At 39.8% G+C, this 22940-nt stretch overlaps 2 protein-coding genes across 7 annotated transcripts; one reads left to right on the top strand and one right to left on the bottom strand.

Annotated features, from left to right (window-relative positions):
- Window positions 1-1149: 1149 nt before the first annotated feature.
- On the top strand, window positions 1150-10171 carry plscr3b (phospholipid scramblase 3b). Its single transcript, XM_054601165.1, is given in 9 exon segments — window positions 1150-1389; window positions 2209-2296; window positions 4684-4979; window positions 5988-6030; window positions 6216-6436; window positions 7789-7950; window positions 8292-8326; window positions 8440-8572; window positions 8669-10171. Coding segments are annotated over 8 exon segments (963 nt in total). The 5' UTR covers window positions 1150-1389; window positions 2209-2283; the 3' UTR covers window positions 8729-10171.
- Window positions 10172-10782: 611 nt separating this feature from the next.
- Window positions 10783-21154, bottom strand: tnk1 (tyrosine kinase, non-receptor, 1). Of its 6 annotated transcripts, XM_054601120.1 has the most exons (16): window positions 21119-21150; window positions 20852-21002; window positions 18702-18772; window positions 18438-18616; window positions 17308-17378; window positions 17025-17201; window positions 16256-16408; window positions 15883-16160; window positions 15657-15783; window positions 15336-15482; window positions 15073-15167; window positions 13928-14140; window positions 13183-13247; window positions 11962-12467; window positions 11775-11870; window positions 10783-11251 (listed from the first exon to the last, which is right to left on the bottom strand). In XM_054601120.1, coding segments are annotated over exons 3-16 (2262 nt in total). In that variant the 5' UTR covers window positions 18704-18772; window positions 20852-21002; window positions 21119-21150; the 3' UTR covers window positions 10783-11098. The 6 variants fall into 6 exon arrangements, with proteins under 6 accessions (XP_054457095.1, XP_054457094.1, XP_054457097.1 ...); XM_054601119.1 differs by having other exon boundaries at window positions 20852-21154; XM_054601122.1 differs by having other exon boundaries at window positions 18438-18612; window positions 20852-21154.
- Between the last annotated feature and the right edge of the window lie 1786 nt (window positions 21155-22940).

Here is a 22940-nt window from a genome sequence, read left to right as displayed (position 1 = left end):
TAGCTGCAACTCAGTCCTAAACAGCTAGCACCACCCCCCACCCCAACACTTCATGCTCTGTTTGCACTACCAACAAATGTTAATACGGAACAAATGTTTACACTGCACTGTTTGCACAAATTTGAAATGCTGTACATAGTAACGTTTTTATTCCTTTTCTATATTTTTATCTTGTACATTGTTGCTATTATTATTATTACTATTATACACTGCTGCTGGCTAGCTGAGAGCTGCCAAATGTTGTATCACTACAATGACAATAAAAACCTCTTTATCTTTATCTTTGTCTAGTTAAATTCAGTTTAGTTCACTATATCTAATTTTGGTTTAATATACTTTCTCCCTGTGTCATTCCATTTTATTACACATAACTTAATTTCTGAACTTATTTGTTTGGTTTTCTTTGTATGTATGGATTACTTGGGTTGTTACCGACGTCTGGTGAACATTTCATGTCAATAGCACCTTTAGAAATATATTTACTGAGAAAAATGGTGACGTGTTCAATACTTATTTTACCCGCTGTAAGTAACACTAGTTTCAAGTTAGTTAGAGAACCCAGTGAGCATTTTTCCCCTTGAAAATATGTTTAAAAGATGGACACCGGCGAAAAGACTTTGATTGAATATTCTTATTTGAACCATATTTCACCATATTTGGAAAAGTGCATTTGTTTTATAGTCTACATTGTGCTTATATTAGTATATTGTCATTTTAGAGTCAATCTAAGAAACCTCATCCACATTTCTCAATTAAAAGACAATATTGCAAATCCTATCACCTAGTTTTCAGCTAGAAATCAACGTTTAAATCCCTCACTGGTAACATTATCCAGCTTCTAAAACATTAACTCATATTTAAGATGGTGAATGGTGAACTACCTTAATATTTATTTAATTTAGCTCGTATAACTTGGAGTTGTTTTCTGTATTTAATGTAGTTTTTTTGTCATTACTGAGGTACTGGCGCTCTCTGGTGGTTGTTGCTGACCGAGTCTAACACACCAAACCCGGGTACGCCTCAAAGATAATACAACATGTTTCCATTTCCTTTTTTTTTTCCCATTTCAAAATGTGACAGCCTTATATGCAAGAAGATGCAGAAACATTGTGAAATATAGATACGACATCATTTCCAGTCTTCTGCTCATGTTTAGATATACAGAACACGGAAGGCTTAATAAAGGTCATATGAGTCTTTAAGGGGAGGAGAATATAATAAGATCTGGTGGGAGGGACAAGCACAGCAACAAGGAGCGACCAGAAACAGGTTTGCAGAAAAAAACCACAGAGAAGCGCCTCTTTGGCTTCGTGGATCATTCTTTCTCCCTCATTTTCAATTTTCTTTTTTTTACACTGTGGGACCGAGAAGAAACCAGCTGCCTGGGAGGTAAGATTTGATCAAATTCAACATCGTGTGTGTGTGTGTGTGTGTGTGTGTGTGTGTGTGTGTGTGTGTGAGAGGCAGATAGGTGAAACTGTCATAGTCAGAATAGACATGAATGAAGTAGACACATGTTATTCTGGGGACTTTCTGAGGTTATAGCTTCAAGTTAAATACGTTTAAAACATGTCACACTCTATGTTATTTGCATGCATGTTAGCCCTCAAATACACAGAACAAGAGAGCTTTTTTTTGCTGCCTTTTAGTTTCCACTGTATCACAGTTGTTGGTTGTAAATTTGCCCAATGCAAATGTTCACCTTTATGGAGATTAGACTTAATGCTACACAGTATCAGTCTCTTGGCTGGTAACAAAAGGGTTTTGATACTTGATACAACATACCTTTCATGAGATGAAATCGATTTTAAATCCTGAGATAAAAAGCCACTGAACTTTCCATCTATCATTAAGTTCCAGGATATTTTTAATTTGAGTCTGAATCTTCAGATAGATATCTAGGATTCTTAATGATTGTTGAGGTTGTAGATGCTTTGACTGAGCTCATTTGGATCCAGGATATGATGAACTGACTCTTATTTTGGTATACTCACACTGTTACCTGAAACACAACATAAACGTATTAATCCACTGTGGTGTGGTGACATGATTGTAGGAAAATAATGGTCACTCAACATGATTATGAAACTGAACAAGACTCAGTGTTGTTAGTCTCTTTTTTTTCCACTGTGACTTTGTTTCTGTGCAAACCCCTCCCTTTTTATCACCCACCCTCCCATCCTCTTTCATTCCTGTTGTTTCCCTTAGAGATCCTGGGAGTGGACTGGGAAGTGCAACCTCCTTTTACTCCGTCCCCATAAAAGTTTCATCCAGCTGCTCGCAATGTCTGCTCCTGGTAAGCGGCTTAATGCTTCAATAAGGAAAGAGGAAAAATAACTAGATTTCTTTCAGATTTTCCATCTTTAGTTTGATTTTCAAACAGACAATGAAAATAAGTATTTCATCTGTTATTTGATAACAGTGTAATTTCATTGCTTCAACTCTTCCTCATTGGCTTCTTCCATGAATGTTATATTTTGCTGCCACTGTTGAAATGATTTGGGCCTTGAATCTCAAAGTTTCCATTACACATTCCTGTTCGCTGATCATCGTTGTAAAGTGAATCGACACCCTTGTCCATTCCCCAAATTCCTTCAGTTGAGAAATCTTAAACTCCCCCAGGTGGTGAAATCTGAAAAATAATCTGAGAATGTTTACATGAAAGGAAAAGTGCATTATAGGAAGTGAAAGGTACAGTTGTGTGAGCACGTCCGTGTGTGTGTAAATGAGGGTCGCCTCCCTGCGAACTCTCAGGTTTTAAATTGGGTTTTTGTTTCCTGCAAGCAGAGAAAGGAATGTGGAACGAGGTGGAGCAACAACAGACCTCAAAGTTCACGGACTACATTACTCACGTCCTCTTTGGTCTTTAGAAGCTTAATAGAAAGTCTTTCTAACTTTAATCCATATTTGTTTTGTGATTTATAATGCCCACAAACTTAAGCAAGGAGGACTCTCACTAAGAAATGGCATCATGAACTTTGAAACTGTTTAGCTGGTGGTTGTTGGTCTGTCCGGCCACACCAACCAAAACCAGTTTGGTCAGCTATGGAACAAATTGAATACAGGCACATGGCCAAAAGATCCTCTTTAACTCAAAATGAATGATGTGGGGATGACACTATGACACACTTCATTACAAGTTAAACCAATAAGCTTTACATTTAAGTGCATATTCCAACAAGTGTCATGTGCAGAGGGATATGAAAAATACAAGAAATAAACACGGGAACAAACCCACATCTAGAGACAGAAAACACACATCTTCAGAATGCTTGTTTTGTTTAAACTACAGCTCAAATCCCAAGTAATTCCATTTACATTAATATAAAACTGAACATTCTCACATTTGAGATTTTATTTGCCTGAAAATGACTTGTCATTTCCATGTTATGATAATTTCAGGAAGTCTTCAGCCTAATAGTTGAAATATAAACACTTGTCAACGTCATCAAGACATCAGATGAATCTAAAATTAGATGAAAACTCGGTCTTGAATAATAAAACATTTGTTAGTGAGTTAGCGCATGACAGTTCCACTTTATTACACCCTCATGCACAGCTCTGTCACACCTACTTCCTTTAGCGAGTCATTTAAGCTCTTTACTTTGAGGTCCACGTATCATTAGTGGCTACATTAACCCACGTGTGAAGGACTGTGTATTGAGTGAGTAATTCAGTATTCTCTAACTGCCTCAGACTCTCTTGAACTAAACATTGTCTTCTATTAGCTTTTTAAAAACATGTTTAAAAGATGCTTAAGTTATTAGCAGGTGTAAACGTGCAGACCCTGGCTTAAACAACAGACAAACAATCAGAAAACAAATGTATGTTATCATGTTTGAATCAAGATTTTATTTGTTTGAGACAATATGAGCCGTCCAGTCTGGCACTAAAACTGGAGTAACTGTTGTAAACTGTAAACCTTACTGATTGACCTAGTTTGCTCTGGTCAGATAAGAGTCTGTAGTTGTTGAATTCATGCCCAAATAAAGACTGTTATCAGCCATTGTACTGTTTAAAAAGCTCTTCAAAGATATTATTTATCATGAAGCATGACAAAAAACAAGAGAAGACCACCAGGGCTATTACTATGTAACAAATGTATTGGCTGTACATTTGCTCCCATGTAAGTGCTTCAAATCTCTGCTGTAGTTCGGGTAATAAGTGGCTTATTGACCCTGCTGTCCCAGCAGAGAAAAGCAGGATGATCCACAGTAAAACACATAAGAGCACAGAGCAGCTGCTACCAGCCGTAAACACAGACCATGACTTCCTCCATCTAGCCGTTGTGCAATGATGACCTGAAAGTTTGTCTCTGCGTTATTTCATTTTTATTCCAAGGTTAGAACTTGGCTTGGACATCTGATCACAATTCCTAAGATTAGATGTTTAAAACAGAAAGCAGCTTTATGTTTTTTAATGCTTATATTATGTTTTGATGTATGTTTCTTTGTTTTAGTTGAGTTACGTTTTTATATATTATATATATATTTTTTAATTTTATATTTTATGGTTAAGGTTAACCTTGATGGCTTCCAGTTTGAGTTTCACCTGGTTTCTACAGTGAAGAAACCCTTTGTTTGCAGCCTTTGTAATGAATGGTCTTATTCAAATTCAGGCAAATAAAAGAACAAAGCTATACAGGATGATGTGTAAATAAACGTCATTCTTGTTTTTCCCCAGCTTACCCAGGCCCTCACAGCAACCCATCCTACCCCTACCCTCAGCCCGGCGGCCAGTCCATAGCCCCTTATCCGGTTCCTTCGGGCGGGTACGGAGACCCCAGTCAAGCCCCTCCGGCGGGCTTCAACATGGCCTACAATCCAGGCCAACCTCCTGTCATGTATCAGCCTGGTGCCGTTGGCCCAGGCCCAGTTCCAGGTCCGGAGTATGGCGCCCCTCAGGGAGGGATGTCGCCGGCTGGGGCTCCAGCTGCGGTTCCTGTTGGTGTACCACCAGGGCTCGAGTACCTCACACAGGTAGGACAGAGAAACCAAAGAAAGATCTTCATAGCCCAAGAATGATGGCAATGCTGCTCCTCCTGTTTTCAGATTTTTCCTACACATGAGTTTATCTTGAACTAAAATGCATTATTCAAGCGGCACTCCTTCATTTCTGGAATTTGTACCCTCACTGTTTGTGAACGTGCAGTTTGCTGATAATGACACTGTTAATCATAGAAATGAATGATAGCAAGCTACACTTGAGATCACTTGAGGGTGTACTGTGTGGCACCCTAAAGTGCAACTGTAATCAGGTGTGTACTGGTCTAACACTCATTTGCTATCTTTCACGTGTTTACGTGTTATAAAAACATGTGAAAAAGCCATAAAATATATACAAAGATTCAAGCAACAAAACTACTTGTGTTACTGTAATAGTTTTTACATTTTTTGCATTTGTACTGCTTAGTTTAATGAACTTTTCTAGAGCGGAATTCAAATTCATTACAAAATAAAAGTGTCTGGGTTGCATTTCATATTGGAGCAGAGTGGTATGTTAGTTAGTGAAGGAAAATGGAGTATTGTGTCTTAAGTTTGTTCACTTTTGAATCCAGGTTTTCCATTTCAAACAATATGATCTCTGTCATCACAGCCTTTTACCTTGTAAAGATCACGTTCTACATTGTTCTCTCTAAAAACGGTAACTCATTAGGGTTTCTCTATGTCAATATTAAAACAGTTGACAGAACAACAGTTGACAGAGCAGCAGTTGACAGAGTGAAAACAATGATTCAGCAAATAAGTTGTTGTGTACTCGGACAAAACAGGAACATCATTTCTTAGCACAGTAGAGTTTGAAGTAACTGACTCTAAGCCGTTTCATGAAAATTCATGGATTAAGTTGCTTTGTATTGCAAACAAGTGAAGTGATCCCTTCACGGTTCCATCTTCTCCTCTTGTTTTTAAGAGGAATAAGACTTTGTGACTTGAGGTTGGATATATTTTGCAATGATAAACTGTTAACTCCTCCTCTTGTGGTTTTAGGTTGACCAGATCTTGATCCATCAAAAAGTGGAACTGCTAGAGGGTAAGGCTTTTTACATGTTCATCAAGCCACATCTACACTTTGTAAACAGCAAATAACCAGCCATAGCAATTTTCAGGTTTTATTTCACCAGTGAGCTTAAAACCTGTCAATATAAATCATGAATTCTTTGCTTATCTACGCTTTGTTATTCACCATTTCCACCCGCTTTCCTTTCGCCCACCCAGCATTCATTGGGTTTGAGACCAACAACCAGTACGAGATAAAGAACAGTCTGGGCCAAAAGATCTACAAGGCCAAAGAGAAGAACGACTGCTGCACCAGGAACTGCTGCGGCTCGCTGCGCAGCTTCGACATGAAGATCAAGGACAACAATGACATGGAGGTCATTCGCCTCATACGGCCTTTCCGCTGCGTCTCCTGCTGGTGTCCCTGCTGCCTCCAAGAGGTCTGTGTGTGTGAGAGTGTGTCAAAGGCAGTTTTAATAGCCTTATATTACATTGATTTACCACACCAAGACAAATATTGTTTCAATTCAAAAGTTAGTTCGTTGAGCCCCAAATCAACCTGATTACTCACTCTGCTTTTGGATAAGCACTGTGATAACGTGTTCCATTATTAATGTTGTTAATAGTTAACCACATTGATTGTCTGAAGAGTTTGAGATGGAAAAGATTGAACTATCACTTGCTATAGTAGTTTATTCATATTTCTGCTTTATGGTTTAGACATAACATCAATAATCAATTTTGAGGTTTCCTTTTGGAATAAAGCTAAACAACCAACAACCAAGGTGAAAATCCTCACCCTTTAAAGACGTAGTTCTTGGTCTTATTTGTCCACATTTTGAGATATCTGTCTCAGGGATTTCTTCCGCTACCTCAATACAATGTATATTTGTGGTGCTTGCAGCATTGAAAATTTAATTTTGGAAGCATCAACATGTCTTTCCAGAAACAATGTCCTAGTTACTTTGGATGATCAGGTTAACAAGAACTGCTTTCTACGAAACAAATAGTTCTTAAAAAAACAGTTGATGCAGAGTGTAACGGGGGTTGTTGTTTCTACAAAGCAATGTTGTTGTTCTTCTTGTTGGAAAACTTAAAACTATTTGCATGTCTGGATACCACTAAAAGTATGAAAAAAACAGCCCTTTAACAAAAGAGGATTTTGAAGTGGCCATTTGTGTTTTCACTCCAGCATTAAAGCATCTAATAGCACTGATGAAACTTATTTGGTGATATAAGCATAAACATCTTGAGCCTCACAGCTCATATTTAGCGGCTTCTGTCTTTCCCTAACCCTTCGCCTTGTGTTACTGATGAGTTGCTGAGTGGCGCTTCGATGTCTTTGTGCACCCGTCTGCTCAGACAGGGGTTTGTTAAGACTATGAATGGCTCTTTGTCTGTCCAAACTATCTCCCAGTCTCCCCCGATCCTCCGCCATCCCCTCTACTTCTGAGGCCGCTCCCTTTTCTCTGTTTAATCACATTGCTTGCAATCTGGCTTCAGTAGGTTCCCATTGGCTCAGAGCCATGCTGCTACACTCTCACATACTGAGGTTCTGTTTACTGGCCAGACAGGAGCCATGTGAGATGTATTACCTTTGTTATGTGTTGCCACAATGGAGCAGTCAGAGGTTCAATTATCATGCCTGCTGTCCCATGTCAAATGTGTGACATGCTAACCCGTGATGTTTTTTTTTTTATAGCTGTCAGTGTCAAGGGAAGAGGGCAGATTATAAGCTCTCTAGTCTTGTGGCACGTTAGTATGTGTATATAACTATGTATGTGACCCACAGATGGAGGTCCAGTCCCCGCCCGGCACCACCATAGGCTACGTCAAACAGGACTGGCACCCTTGCCTGCCGAAGTTTTCCATCCAGGGACCGAACAAGGAGACAGTGCTGAGACTGGATGGGCCCTGCTTTGCCTGCAACTGCTGTGGAGACGTGAACTTTGAGGTGAGGTCAGAGGATCGTAATGTTAGAAGGAAAGGTAGATACCACTCATATATCTGTCCATTAGACGTGAAGCTACAGCCAGACTTTTGAAACCCAGCTAGCCGTTTGTCCTTGTTTCCAGTCTTTATGCTAAGCTATGCAATGGATACTCCCAGCATGTTAACCACCTTCCAGCTGTAGCTCTACTACAGACATGAGAGTTGTTTCAATCTTCTCAATTTCAAATGAACAGTTCCAATCCGGTTTTGGCATTTTCTGGAAACACCTCAACATTATAAGATCACAGTATAGTGTACTTATTAAAACATCTTATAGACGTTGTTGTTCTTATTACTCTGCAGCTTAAGGGCAAAGATAATGACAAGCCATGAGAGTTGTTTCAATCTTCTCAATTTCAAATGAACAGTTCCAATCCGGTTTTGGCATTTTCTGGAAACACCTCAACATCATCTTATAGACGTTGTTGTTCTTATTACTCTGCAGCTTAAGGGGTCGCATCAGCAAGCAGTGGAGCGGCCTGTTGAAAGAAGTCTTCACAGACACGGACAACTTTGGCATCCAGTTCCCGCTGGACTTGGATGTGAAAATGAAAGCTGTGCTCATGGGATCCTGCTTTCTCATAGTAAGCATGACAACATTTTATTTTTTGTATACTGTACTTGCTGGCTCAGTTTTGTAAGGTACTGAATTAATTTCCATATTTGTTGCAACTTTGCAGGATTTCATGTTCTTCGAGAAGGTCGGGGAGGCCAACCAGCGCAGCACGGTGTTTTCATAACAGGAAAAAAGGAGGAGAAAACAACAGCAGGAGAGCAAGTCATAGCAAACGGCAGTTATGTATTCTCTGTTCTTGTACTGTTTTTCTCATTTTTTTTTTTCAATCCTTCCTTCACCAAATTCCAGCAGAAACGGTGCTAATCAAAGGATTATTTTCCACACACAGACCAAATTGAGCTCATAAACTCTTGATTCCAGATGCCTGCCATGGCTTGTTTTTTAAAATCTATCCAAACTCAGTGACTGATACCAGCGCCACATTGCCAATGTTCTTTACACTCCATACAACTTGTAGTTTTATCTATTTTAAATGGGTGAACGTTACCTCCATCTGAGATTTAATCCATGCCAAAAAAGTCAACCTTTGTCCCTCAATTTCTTTTTCAGGGACAACACATAAAAATATGACTGGGTATAAAAATGTTTTTGTAATGTGCTTTACACAGCAGCTAGCGGCGGCAGTTACTTTGTTTCTTGTGCTAATTATCAAATGTTAGCATGCAAGCAAGCTAAACTAAGATTGTTTGCCTGCTAAAAATGTTAACCTGCTGAACATCTGCATGTTAGCATGCTGACATTAGCATTTAGCTCAAAGCACTAAGCACTGCACGCAGAGCTGCCAGCGTGGCTGTATGCTTTAAATCCTACAAGTTAACAAAAGCTTTATATAATAACTTTATATAAATCAGCCATAGTAAACAGGCTGTCATTATTTAGCGCTGTGTTAGCGTCTTTTTGTGCTCTTTCTCTACCACTCTACCACCTCTCTCCTCCTTGAAACCCTTTGTCTTAAACATTTGTGTACATAATCTAACAATACTGTAGCACAGGCTACAGTGTAAATGCTCTCATGCTCCCTTTGTGGTTTAATAGTTGCCATGGACACTGACATCAATGCCAAACCTCGCCCTCCAGTCTCTCCAGATGCCACTGCCTTCACCATTTGCCAGTATAACGATATAGGAGAGATATGTTATCTGAGTAAAGCAGGACTGGAAAGAAAATTAAAACCAGAAGTTGAGGTTATTCATCATCAGTTAGTGGCGGGTAAAAGGAAACACATTGGCTTTCTGTAATTTTTGTGAAGCAGGAAGAGACCTGAATGTAAACATTTGAAATATGGTCTGTTTTAAATCGCTGTGCTTTAAAATCGATGAAAAGAAAATGTCAGGTTTATGTTTGCAAATGCTCTGAATTGCAATTGAATGCAACTCTCTGCTCTGTATTTAATAATCTTTCTCGTCAGACACCATGGGTGTGCCTCCTGTGAGGCTTGGTTGCCACTAGTGCTCTCAAATGCAGATCACAGCTCTCTCTTACTGAATCTGTCTTATAAACTGTATATGCCAACATCCGCCTCTGTACAGTACATTTATTGCATGTATGTACACAGTTTTTCAGAAATAAAACAAATGCCATATGAATCCATACATAAGTAGTGTTGTTTTCTGTGTTCATCTCCTCCGCTGATTGGAAATTTTGGGAAGGCCCACGGAAACATCAAGTCTAAATGTGGAACATCTGGTTTCACTTGGAAACAATTATCAGCGCTTCAGAGGGAAATCAACAACATCTGCCAAAGTCCAGTTCATCTAGAACTTCGCTTTTTAGTTACTGGGTAACTTTCTCAACACACCATCCACTTTATTGTTGTCATTATCAGCTTCCTTTATCTATGTAAAGACTTCATCCATGCCCGACTTCAGATGCAACAAAGGGAGAAAAAAAACCTCCTCCCATGTCAGACATTGAATTTCAAACTGCTCCATCCTCTGGAAAAATGGGGGAAATACAGGCATAGAATGTATTTATGGGAGCATGTCTGCACATGCCGCAATGCTCCTGGGAAATGACTCAAATTTTAATTGTCCACCCATAATGTGTAATCATACGGTTTGAGCAAAGTCAATTATTTGTCTTCAAGCTGAATTGAATTAAGACTCTAAATATTTCCGGTGACCAGCATGCACTTGAACACAACACAAAGTTCCTTCTAAACTGTTACTATTAGAGTGTGTTATACAATATACAATAATCATGCACTTACTCAGCAGCTGTGCATTAAGACCAGACAATCACTTTAATTCAATAAACAAAACATTTTCATACAATATATACAAATGCATTAAGATAAAAAGAAAATTGCAAGATGCAGAAATGTGCGTCTCATTAAAAATACAAAAACAGTAGTCAGTAGTCTTTGTGCTTGATACCTGTTAGAATTTTTTTTTTCCTTTTTACATTCATAAATCTTCACTTTTCTACTCATATATGCACCTGACCTTCCATAGTTGTGTTGGGCAGCTTCCAGTGCCAGAATTGTTGTTGAATTTATGAATGAATAAACGTAAAAATCAGCTAGAAAATCCCTTCAGACTCGTCTCTCTGTACTAGCTGGGGGCCTCTCGTCCCGTGACCATCGGAGCAGGTAGCTGCTGGCCATCTGCAGGTTCCAATGGTATCTGGAGAGGATCTTCAGACAGTCTTCTCTGGAGCAAAGGCTCAGCAGGTACAGCTGCTCCAACTGAAAAGGCACAAATCAAGAATATATAATACAAACATTTTGAGATACGTAAACCCATTAGCACCTTAAGCATTTATGGAGAACAAGACAGACAAAGAGATGGTGGTTTGACTTCTGAGGGTTGAAACATTCAGGTAAGTTGCACATCTGTCTACACATCTTAAAGCAGCTGTTTCCATCAGCATTCAAATGCAAAGCACCTGCTGTGAAATCACTGTTGAGGGGAAGTCCTGGAGTGCAACATGTTTTAGTTTTTGTTGCAGTTTATTACATTTATTACAAAAAACATTTTGTCAAAGTGTTAAAGATATGAATGGCAAATTCCGTATTTATAATGATTAAAGTTGCACATAAAAAGTAGCAGATACATTTGTATATATATATATATATATATATATATATATATATATATATATAAGGTAAGTCTACATTAAAGAGGAGCATCCAATTCAAACTTTTGACACATTTATCAAAATGAAATACACTTTCAAACTAAACGTTGACAGTCTTTTAATGGTCTGACCTTGAGTTGTTGTTCTGCTCGCACTGGGTTCCAGTCATTACGCTGAAGTGCACTACGAACCTCTTCAATGGTCACTCCATGAACTGCCTCCATGACCTTAAAGCGGAGCAACATCTCTTGTACTTTAATCCACTGAACAAGTTTTTACACAGAAAAAGCTAAAGTGATTTTAAATCAGTGTTATTACCTGTGTGGTGAGTGTGTCTCTTGTGTTCGGCACATGAGGCGACTTATCTCGTTCTCTGACTCGCTCCCTCTCTCGATCTCTGTCCGTGTAATCATCCAGCTGCGGGGTTGAGCGAGCCATGTGGGCCATTTTAGCCAGGTTGGAGCCCCCGATGACCTGCTGAGGTGGGTAACGTTGTACAGGTTGAGGTTGAGGTTGAGGTTGAGGCTGCGTCTGCGGTGGAGGGGACAGGACCAACTGTGGGGGCCATGGGTTGCCCGAGGCTGGGTGGATTGTTGGCTTCCTCAGGGGTTTCATGTTAAAGCTATTCGGGTTGGGGGGCGGCGGTCGCGGAGGCGGGAGGATACTGGCCTCGCTGAACCGCCGTGGGTCCTGCTGCATCAACACACTGCGAGCTGCTATCCCAGGTGGGAGGAGTCGGCCCTGCTGATCCACTCGGAGGGCCCCTACTGTGTTGGCCCTGGGCCGCTGTCCGTTCATAACTGACTCAAGGCTCTGACAGAGACCTGAAGACACAGAAAGGACTGCTTTTAATGCTCAATTCAACATTAATCATAAAGAGGTAGCAGGTTATCTGAGTTCAGAGTGTATCTGGGCATGCTAAGAGCCTGATAAAGCCACCAGAGGGCACACTGGTGAGAATTAATGAATACATAAATGTGGCTACTTCTTGGAAGGAAAAGAGGCTTCTTTTTTTAATAACATCATAACAAGCAGCATTTTTTCAAGAAATAACACAATAAATTGTTTTATTAAGCTATATGTAAAACCTTTTAAGGCATTTGAGGGTCTGCAAAAGACGCAGTGCATGATACATTTGGAGCAGTGATGTATCAGAAGTTTGAAAGGATAAAAAGGGTGGCAGCCATTTTTCTACAGGCTATTGAGCTTATTACTGGAGATGAGCAGTTTTGTCTAAAAATCTATTTTTGACCTCAGAGGGTTTAATGCAATGTGGAATATGTAGTAATGATGCATGACATTATTTATGAGAAACATTAGATCGTTGGTGGACCTTAGGAAGGGTAGCAACCATTTTGTGGAAGCCAATCAGGATAGTAGTGGGGGATGTGATTGTCTATTCTGATGCAGCCTGACCAGGAAAAATACAACATTAAAAAGGTAGGTAAAGTAATAATTCAATATTAAAAATCCAAGATGATGCATAACGTAGCTTAACTCGCAACATTCTGCGGCTGCTTTTTATTTTTAGCTACCTACCTGCCATTTTCTGCAGATTGGAGCCCTCGTTCTCTCTGGGAGGGCCTGTCCTCCAGTTGCCACTGCTGCACAGATCAGAACAGTAAACACATTAGTTTGACAGCCTCAGCTCACAAACTATATGGGCTGACAGTGGGTGAAAGTTCAGTGCTGCACTGCTGTTCAGCAATAAACACATTGACTCAGGAACCTGAGATGGAAGTTTATATGGTATTAAACCTGATAGAGCCAGAATCAAAAAATGGGAAATGTAATTTGGAAAATCATAACTAGCAACACCTTTTTCTTTGTTTTGAAGTATTCTGTACGGTCAATAAATGAGGTGAAACACTGCAAGGCCACAAGGTAATAAAAGTGACACCCACCCTAAACCCCTATATTATTTTAAAAGCCACTAGAAATTAACTTTATGTATATAAAAAAAACAGCCATTGTGAGAGCCTGACTGCTTTACTGCTTCAAATTTAGCTCAGTCAGTAAACTTTGCTTTCCTAAGTCATTTTATTTCCATGCAAGTTTTTATCACATATTAATTTATATCCCTGCAGACTGGCCAAACCAATGCAAGGTACTTTCAGGTCAGCTTCGATAGAGTCTGACACAATGTTGTGCTCTTCAAAAACAGCGATGGTTAATATGAACAAAAATAAGGAGTTTCTCTCCAGATTGACATCTTTGTAGAACAAGCAAACACAGCGAACAGCCTAAGTAAGATAAAGAGAAATGAATGCATGGTGTCACTGACTCGTCCAGGTTAACAGGTGCTCCCCAGCAGCGCTCAGGTTTGATGTCTCCGTGCGCCATGTGTTGCAGGCTGCCATTCAGTGGGGTTGAGATGTAGGCGGCAGGGTTGCCTGCAGTGGCAGCAGAAGTGGATAACGGCACAGTGAGGCTCGCAGGAAACCAGCCGACTGCCAGCGTCTTCTGGTTCTGGCCTCTCCACTCACTCAGCTCCAGACTGCACAGAGAGAGAGAAAGAACAGTTCAATTAGAAACCAAAGAGCTTTCTTTGGTTAAAGTGAGACTACTGGGGTGTTACTTTTGGCACAAAACTGATTTTACAGTGGCAAAAGTTGGAATGAGTCTTAAGTCAGTGAATAGTCCACCATAACTTCCTGGTCATACCAGACCGACAAGTCTGTAGCAGCATAACAAAAAATGAGGACAAATGTAATTTAGTCCTCACTTTAACTAACAGAAACTGTCGGACAGGATACAGGTAAGTAGTTAGTAGTGTTACCAGACTTTTTTTCTGTAATCTTTACTGTTTACTGTGTGTAAAGTACAGAGAAAGGGAAATAAGTTAAACGTTTGCTGAAGAAGAAAAGCTAGTAAATGAACTTTTAAGCTTAGTTAACACATACAGTTCCAAAGGTCAAGAATGAAGTGATGTTATGATTAGTTTCATTCATAAAATAGTACCACAGTACTGTAGGACTTTCAGAGTGTGCCTTTTACTTTTTATTTTGCATTAATAATACCAACAGAATTAGCTCATGGTAAATAATGTATTCTTACACATTTTACTGGTATTTATTCTGTTTGAGAGTGCCCACAACACTTAGTGACTTACATTTCAATTAGTGGTTTCAATGCATGATATTATTTTTATGGCCTGTGAAGGTTTATTCTCTATTTTAAGTTGATTTTAATAGATTTAGATGTATTTTTTGTTGCTTGAAGTGTGTCTGAATGAAAAAAGCGTCATAGCTGATAGACTAGTTCAAACAAACAAAGCAGATTTGTGTTCAAGGACTCCATAAAGAAGAGGGCTGGAATGCGGTTTTGAGAGGTTGATTTAAACCCCTGTTTCATCCTAACAAAGGCTCATTGTGCTGGTCAAAGTATTTTCTTTACTCTTTTAGTCCCACCCTCCTTTCTCTCACCCACCCATGTTCTATGACGGTCACAAGGTCGTTGGCCACAAGTGCAAGTTTTCTGGGTTCAGCGAAGTCTCTTGTTGCTTGCACCTCCATTGGTTTAGCCTGCAAAGGCAGACAGAGGTAAGAAAAAACAGAACAAAGATTTACTGAAAAATCATGCATTTCTGCATATTTTAAGAAACAGATTCTTCTGATGAGGCTTGATAACAATAGTGCCTCTTATGATTTTATCTCCAGGGGACGTTAAAAGCTTCACTTTAAGTTGCAGACCTCTGCCACCATTTTGGTGAGCTGGATAAAGGTTGGTCTGTCCGAAGGATTGCAGGCCCAGCACTTCCTCATGACGGAGTACAGTTCTTTGGGGCAATCCGGCGGTTTCTCCAGGCGCTCACCCTCCCTCTCCACACGCCACAAAATCTGGATTAAAGAGAGTGAATGTCACAGACACAGACTCTGAGTCACAGAGCGCATCATAAAAAGCGAATGTCATCAGGGCGGGGACACACATTCCAAACACGAGCACAAATATGCAGATACAAACAAATCCAAAAGCATGACGTGAATGTTCACATGGAGCCGGCATGCGCGTACCTGTCTGCCTGACAGGCCGAACCAGGGCTCTTCACAGTAGGTGAACATCTCCCACATGGTGACACCAAACATCCACACGTCAGAGGAATGGGAGAAGGAGCCGACACGAAGACTCTCTGGAGCACACCTTCAAAAAAAACAGGTGGAATGACCCCAAGGAAATGTGTAATAAGTGAGAATCCAAAAATTATTTCCTCCTCCACCCCGTTTTCCCATCAGTCCTCACCATGCAAATGGGATTCTTCTGTGTGCTGTCATCACATAGTGATCCGTCTCTTGGCTCAAGCCTCTCATCAGGCCAAAGTCCCCGATCTTAACCATCTCCCTGGATGCCAGCAGGACGTTCCTCGCAGCCAAGTCTCTGTGGATGAATCTCCTGGTCTCCAGGTAGTCCATACCCGCCGCGATCTGGGACGCAAAGAGCCAGAGGCGGAGCAGCGGGTACTCGAACTGACGGGAGCGCAGGATGTCGTATAGTGAGCCTATGGGGGCCAGTTCTGTCACCTAGAGGAGCGGAAAGTAGGTCATTGTCAATTCAAGCTTCTTAGTTTGAGTAGATCCTTATTTTATCTCCATGTTTAAACATCCAAACAAGTTACCATCTTGAGGGGCCGTGTGAGAACCACGCCATAAAGTCGGATGATGTTGGGGTGGTCCAGTGACTGCATGATGGTCACCTCTTGGAGGAAGTCTGTCAGTGTGTCCGTCTGCTTGGACATGCTGCTCCTTAGTGACTTTACTGCTACAGGCAACTGAGAGGAGTGATGAGAGAAGCAGACAGGCTCAATCCCAACCCTGCCTCTAAACCCAAAGAATCAGTTTTTTCACAGAGACTACGCCATGTTGAGAATCCCAAACCAGACATTGTTTTGGACCACTATATAAGGTGCAACGGGACAATGAAACCATCTGACAGCAAGTGCTGACTTGTTATTCTTCACTATCCCTATCCTTTAGACTAAAACCTACAGGAAGTGATAATGTTTCTCCTTTTGGCTCCGTTTTGGTCTCCACCAGCTCCTGAGGGATATCTCTGGCGGGTGGGTAGTGTACAGTTGGTTTATCAGAGCTTTTTTAAAAGGAAAACAGCTGCCTGCTGCGGCTAAAAAGGAACGCTGATGAGCAGTAAGAGTGAACCTTAGGTTATCGAAAGTAAAACCAAAACAATGAGCTGAAAATGGCTAAAATGATCTGTCACTTGTATATAAATGCATGCAGCAATCAAAAACAGAATGCAACATTTTATAGCACATGCTGAGAGTTTTGAGGACATTATACTGTTTAAATCTATCTGTACAGGATTCAAAGCATCATTCATAAAGAAATGCCATAAAAATGCAAAATAAATTCTACAAATCTGTCCCTTACCACTCTGCCGGTAGGCGTGTGCCACTCTCCCCTCTTAACCACCCCAAAGGACCCAGAGCCCAGCTTCTCTCCCAGAGTCAGCTCGCTGTCCTGGATCAGAGATGGTAGAGCCCGGCTACCCGCCTCCTGAGCCTGAGCCTGGCCGCCTCCGCTCCACTGCTCCCCTCCGCTGGTGGCCTTTATGCATCAATAAATGAATAAAAGAGTTATTACTGATTACATTTAGTTGTCACACAATAAACATGAACTTTACAATAACTTTGATGTACTACATGTGTCTGACCTTGGGCACCCATGACCGTCCTCGGGAATTTGTCTTGTAGCGTTTCAGAGCATCAAATAATCTTCTTTGTGCTGGCAGGAAAAAAATATATATAATTATATCCAACATGACGAATCTGTCTGATTTAACAACAGCCTTAAGATCTACAGTAAATAGTATTGTTTTATATAAATGTATTAAACAACAATTTCTCTCATGAAGCGGTGTTCGTGAATGATTTACTTTCATGGTTTGTGGTATTTCTGCATCAGAACGTTGGAGCTGGTGTAACTTCATAAAAGCGCTCAATTTATGGATTAACAGAAAATAAACTTGACAGTGGAGACTTCACATGGGGCTCTGGAAAATTGTGATTGACCATTTTCACTATTTTCAGGCATTTTATAGACTACACAAATGATAATAACATTTGTAAAAAATAATCAACAGATAAATTGTTGGAAAATAATTATTTGATGCTGTTCTACTTAATATTAGAGTTGAAAAGAGGTGGGTTTGGAATTGAAAGAGAAGAGTGAAGTTGATGATGAACACTAAATCTACCTGACTATTAATCAAACATTACATCTCAAATCGATTACTTGATCTTCTCTGTGGTTTTTACTATCTTCTAAATATCTGGTAGAACTACTATGATTGGACGAGAAAAGAGCAACAAACCAAGATACAATGAAGCTGCATGGAAAAATAATTCCTCATTTTCATGGCAGATTTAAATCTGAACTATATATCCTCAAAATGCCATTGCTTTGACGAAATATGCACCTAAACAAAGTGAATAAATGAGTATGATTAATCTGAAGAAGAAATAGTACCGTCTATGTGTACGTTTTTACGCTGAGCATTTGCTGATAAAGTCCACGAGATATGGCTGAAAGGTTTAGCTAAACAAGTAAGTGGACGTTGAGATAAGATTGTTTTTTGTGTGCCATTAATCCAACAATACTGTAAATCCAAAGGACATTTCAAAGACAAACACTCTACTGTGGGTAAACACAAAATAATGCTTTTGTACTAGACACAGTTCAAACTGTAGCTCTTTGTCTTCAGTTACTGAGCTCGTCTGATAAGACAGATACTGTATTGATTTGCAGCCTGCAAGGATGATCAAAGGAGACGATCTGGCTCACCAGGTTTGCTGATCCCGATGTGCTCCAGGTCGGACTCCTTGACGTAGTTGAAGTGCTCAGTGCGGGTGATGTTGAGGCCATCTCTGACGCGTAGGTAGAACTTCTCCAGCTGGACCTCGGCCAGGAGATGGTACAGCCACTGAGTGTCCTGGTCCATCACCATCACCCGGCCGACCTGCCTTTGTGGGTCAAAGGTTAGACGACAGTTGTAAGACCTTGTGTGTATTAAGTGTTCAGTTTTTCTTGTACATCTAAATTCCTTACATTAAATCTTGTTAAATCTTCAAAACAAGTACAGATTTTTAGCGCTCAATCGTGTTTTCCAGCCTGGGAACCTAAACAAAAGACACACAAAAAAAACAGGGCTCTATCTGGGTCTTCCGCATCTCATTAAACAGCCTTTTTTATGGTAACTTTGCTCCCACTTGGGCATTGTTAGGTTACCATGGAGACCTAACAAAAAGCCCTTGGTGTGAACTGCTTTGCTTTTAGCTGTGTGCCAACTTTGTAAATTGTTTTCTGATCACATGTATGATACTGCATCTTTTTATAACCAAGAGAACATAAAAGTTGTGTAATTTGCAGGCAGGTCGCTAGCCGAATGAGAGCAAAATCAGATAAGGAAAATGTTGGGAAAACAAAAGGAAAACAAAAACAGCCATAAGGATCCTCAGAAGCATGAACAAGTGAGTCCAGTATCGGTGATGTTGAAATGTTTTGAACCTCGGAGGCAACAATCCTGCAGGGACTGTGAAAAACTTGGAGGTGGAAACATTAGCTCGTTGTGGTTTAGGGGCACCAGTTGGACTGGATCCTGTTCACACAACACTCATGTAACTGCTGAAGTTGTGCTGTGTGTTAACAGCAGTATGACAGCTCCTGTAAGGCTGATTGAAGCTTATTTTTTTTCTTTAAACTTAACTAACTTTTAATTTTCGTTTCTACAACATCTTTAATGTCGACAATTACGCAGTTGCAGTGTCCACAGTCACAGGTGTAATTATCAGGATGATTAAGTTTTCTTAACTTCCTTATTGCTTAAAACTTTGAAAAGTTAAAACACAGCAAGTTCTTCTTTGGTTAACTCTTATTGTTTCTAGAGGATTGTACAGCCATGAATCCTCTGCTTATCAGCCCAGCAGATATGAGTCAGGGAAGACCTCCTACATTCCCCTGTCAGCAAGCCTGGGAAAAAATTAACATGTACGCTAAACAACTAGCAGAGCCACATTGCTAGAAATCACTTGGCTCATTCTCGTGGCCAACTCATGCTTCAAAAAACAGACAATTGCAACAGGGCACTAGCCTGGGCTTGCATTCATTTCCAGAGACAACACCCAAAATGTTTGCACCCAACCTGAATGGGCATGAGGCAAATTGTCTTCATGTCACACTCAACTCCAAAATGAAAAGATGCACGTCTGTCAACAAAGAGACCCCTGTGATCTTTCTCTCTATGTACAGAGTGATTAATATTTAACCTGTCCAGCTACTGAAAACCCCTCCCAGCCTAAAGGCATGTGTTAGGCGTGCAACTATTTATTGAATTGCTTCATACGGCTGAACGGTAGCTAGTTTAACTGTCCTGACTTTAACTTACAGAACATTATCTGCAACTTCAAATGGCCAACAGAGTTGTTAATCCAGCACAACTGCACTTCTGCTGCAGAGCATTTGTTTACGCTGGTGATGCATGCTTCCTTGGACCGAGCCCAAGAGGGCATCAAGATCAACCCCTCATCCATCAATAACAGAGCAGCTCTGATGAAGCTTTATTAGAAAAAGAAAAGTCACTGCTTTAATATTAGTTCACACTATTATTCTGATCTGGTATCAAAGAAGTGAAGACTGTGCCTTTAATAAATAAAACCTAGATGCTGTGTGTCTTTTTACAGCGCAGACTGTGTTATTATATGTTATGCTATTGCATTATTATCAGTGATGAATGTGTAAGCAGGTTTCTTCATGTGATTAATGATGGTGGTGTATTAAGCTGTCACAAGAATGCAGGAAGTAATTAAGTATTATATTTCCCTCTCATATGTAGTAAAGTAGAACAGAGTTGTATGCAATTTAACCTCAAGTTAAGTCAAATAAAATTGTAATTAAGTACAGTAGCCTCCTTAAGTAGATGTAGGCCTCATTATTTTATTCCCAACAGCTGTAAATACACAGTATCATCATTTGGGATAACTTCCTTTCATAATTAATTCTCAATTCATATCTTAAAGGACAATTTATATAAAAAAGGCATTCATGTCGATGCTTTTAGAAATATATTTGCTATTTTTTTTCCCCACTAAGAACTTTTTGAAACCTGATATGTTCATAAACTTTCTGACTATTTCAACCCAGACTGTGCGTCCCTATAAACCCTGCCGCAGAGAGATAAAACCAAAAAAAAAACAACTTACCGTTAATCAAAATGACTCAGTTATCCGGTTGTTGACAGGAATATATTTCCTAATGGAACACGCCCAGAGACAAGTGCTCCATGTTGGCATTAAAAACGTCGACGGAGGGCTTTCTCCAGAAATCACAGCTCCTCTCTGAATCCTAAACCTCCTTAAAATAAATCACCCTCTGATAGATTCATCCAGGTAATCTCCAAGATGTTGCTTATTTCATTTTTGTTTTTTAGGTAACATGTTTCTATGAGTCACTACAAGTCTGTGATCTACCTGTGTGCGTTCGGCTGCTTTCTCCTCCTCTTTCCAGCTGACCACACCTCTTCCTGACTTTTTTCTCACCTGAGCTTTTCAGCACAGTACAAACCTTCGAGACAATTAGAAATGACCTGTACAGGTAATTATTAAAGGTAAATGATTCCAGCACAAAGCAGTAATGTAGGTCACAAATGTGGTTCAACCTGCCAGTGAAGTTAAACACACATTGTTTGCATATTTTTTTCATAAGTGTTTTCAAGTTGTAGTGAATTAATTGCCTGTTATTTTGAGTACACAAAATGTACCAAGCTAAAATGAAATACCAGTTTTGGGTTACACCAAATGTACTTAGCATATTAAATGCTATGTTTTTGTGTACAGCACACACTGCTACCTAATGAAGTTAGCTTTATGTTCATATTAAATGCAAAAACCATGCAATAAATCCTCCCTTCCCTTGTTCGAGTGTAAAGTCTAATATTTTTTCTTTTTTCGAAACATTTTTCATTGTTAATTGAACTTTATGATCATTGTCCAGGCTTTTTGTGACGTTGATTAATATTGTTTTACCCTGTTCATCAACGAGTAAGCTCCTCAGTAAAATGCAATAAAGTTCAACACAAACCCATAACGTCAGCTTCTAAAATGACCATAAAGTTGAATAAGCTGAACTGTAAAACAGTTTCAACATAAAGTGAACATTAACCTCCATAAGGATTCATTTCAGGGCTGCTGCATTAGACTGCCTTCGTTTTAGCTAGGAGTATAGGCCTGAGGAAATGGGAATTTGAACAAAAACAGTTTAATTATCCGATGACTTCACAGCTTAATTTGTTATGATGTGTTGTTTTAGTTCCATTAATTGATCAGAAGTCATCAATTTATTTTAAACTGCTACTATGACGAACTATGAGTTGGTAAAATGTGGAATTAGTATTGCTTAAATTCAAATCATTTCTATAAATAGGCTAACATGATTAATTCTCTCCATTGGCCATGTGTAATGTTGTTGTGAGGACTCAACAGAAACCTGCCATGAGTCAAATGAAGAAACTCAAAAGTTTTTTTTGTCCCTGTCTTTATCTCTATCACCTGCTGTTGCCAAGCAAGTTTGACAGGATTTTTTAAGCCTTCCGCGTGGCTGTTAATTTGAATAAAAACCAGGCAGCGCTGTGGAGGACTTGCTTGCACTTTGCACTTCATGGAACATTATCTCCCCTCAACGCTCCTCCCTTCCTGCCTTCCTGAATTACTCAGAACACACAATAGATTTCAGCCATTCAAAGGACCCTGCAAACAGGAGCTTTACACCTCTTTCATGCACTTCCAGTAGATTAAGTCACAGATTAAAGTTTGCTTAATGTTTGAGAGTGAGCTATTGCAGGAATAAACTCAGGCTTCTCAATGATAGAAGTTCTCTTTTTTTAAATTATGATTCAACCATGAGCTCAACAAACAAAACAAATAATGACAAACACAAATTATGGCTAAGGGATGAATTGGTAAATCATCCTTAACCTACCAAACAGGTATTTAGACAAAATCCTGTCATTTCCAGGATTTGATGAGCAGTTTAGTCTACAAGTGGTGTGTGGGCCACATGTTTACACACCTTCTGCTGTCTTAAATCTCTGAGGCGGAAGTTCCTCAGTGTCAGTGTACAGTGTGGGAATCTCTCCATGTCTTGCTTCACGCGAGATACGTGAAAAAGGTGAGGGGACATGGCCCATGAATCACTGCTGAGAAAATTCAGTTTCAGTATGAATTGAGCATGGTGAAATATAATAGTGTTTACTGTTTTCTTGCTAATAGCTTGATATGTATGATAGATACAGTA

The sequence above is a fragment of the Anoplopoma fimbria genome, chromosome 7 (genome assembly GCF_027596085.1).
Source record: "Anoplopoma fimbria isolate UVic2021 breed Golden Eagle Sablefish chromosome 7, Afim_UVic_2022, whole genome shotgun sequence".
Classification (NCBI taxonomy): Eukaryota; Metazoa; Chordata; class Actinopteri; order Perciformes; family Anoplopomatidae; genus Anoplopoma; species Anoplopoma fimbria.
Note: the sequence above shows the minus strand (reverse complement) of the source record. Positions and strands in the feature narration are given on the sequence as shown.

Excerpts from the sequence above, each read along its gene's own strand:
- tnk1 (XM_054601119.1), bottom strand. Across the intron at positions 17,202-17,307 it reads GACGGTCATGGGTGCCCAAG|GCCACCAGCGGAGGGGAGCA; the intron begins GTCAGACACATG and ends TGATGCATAAAG. Across the intron at positions 11,871-11,961 it reads GAGACACACTCACCACACAG|GTCATGGAGGCAGTTCATGG; the intron begins GTAATAACACTG and ends CTCCGCTTTAAG.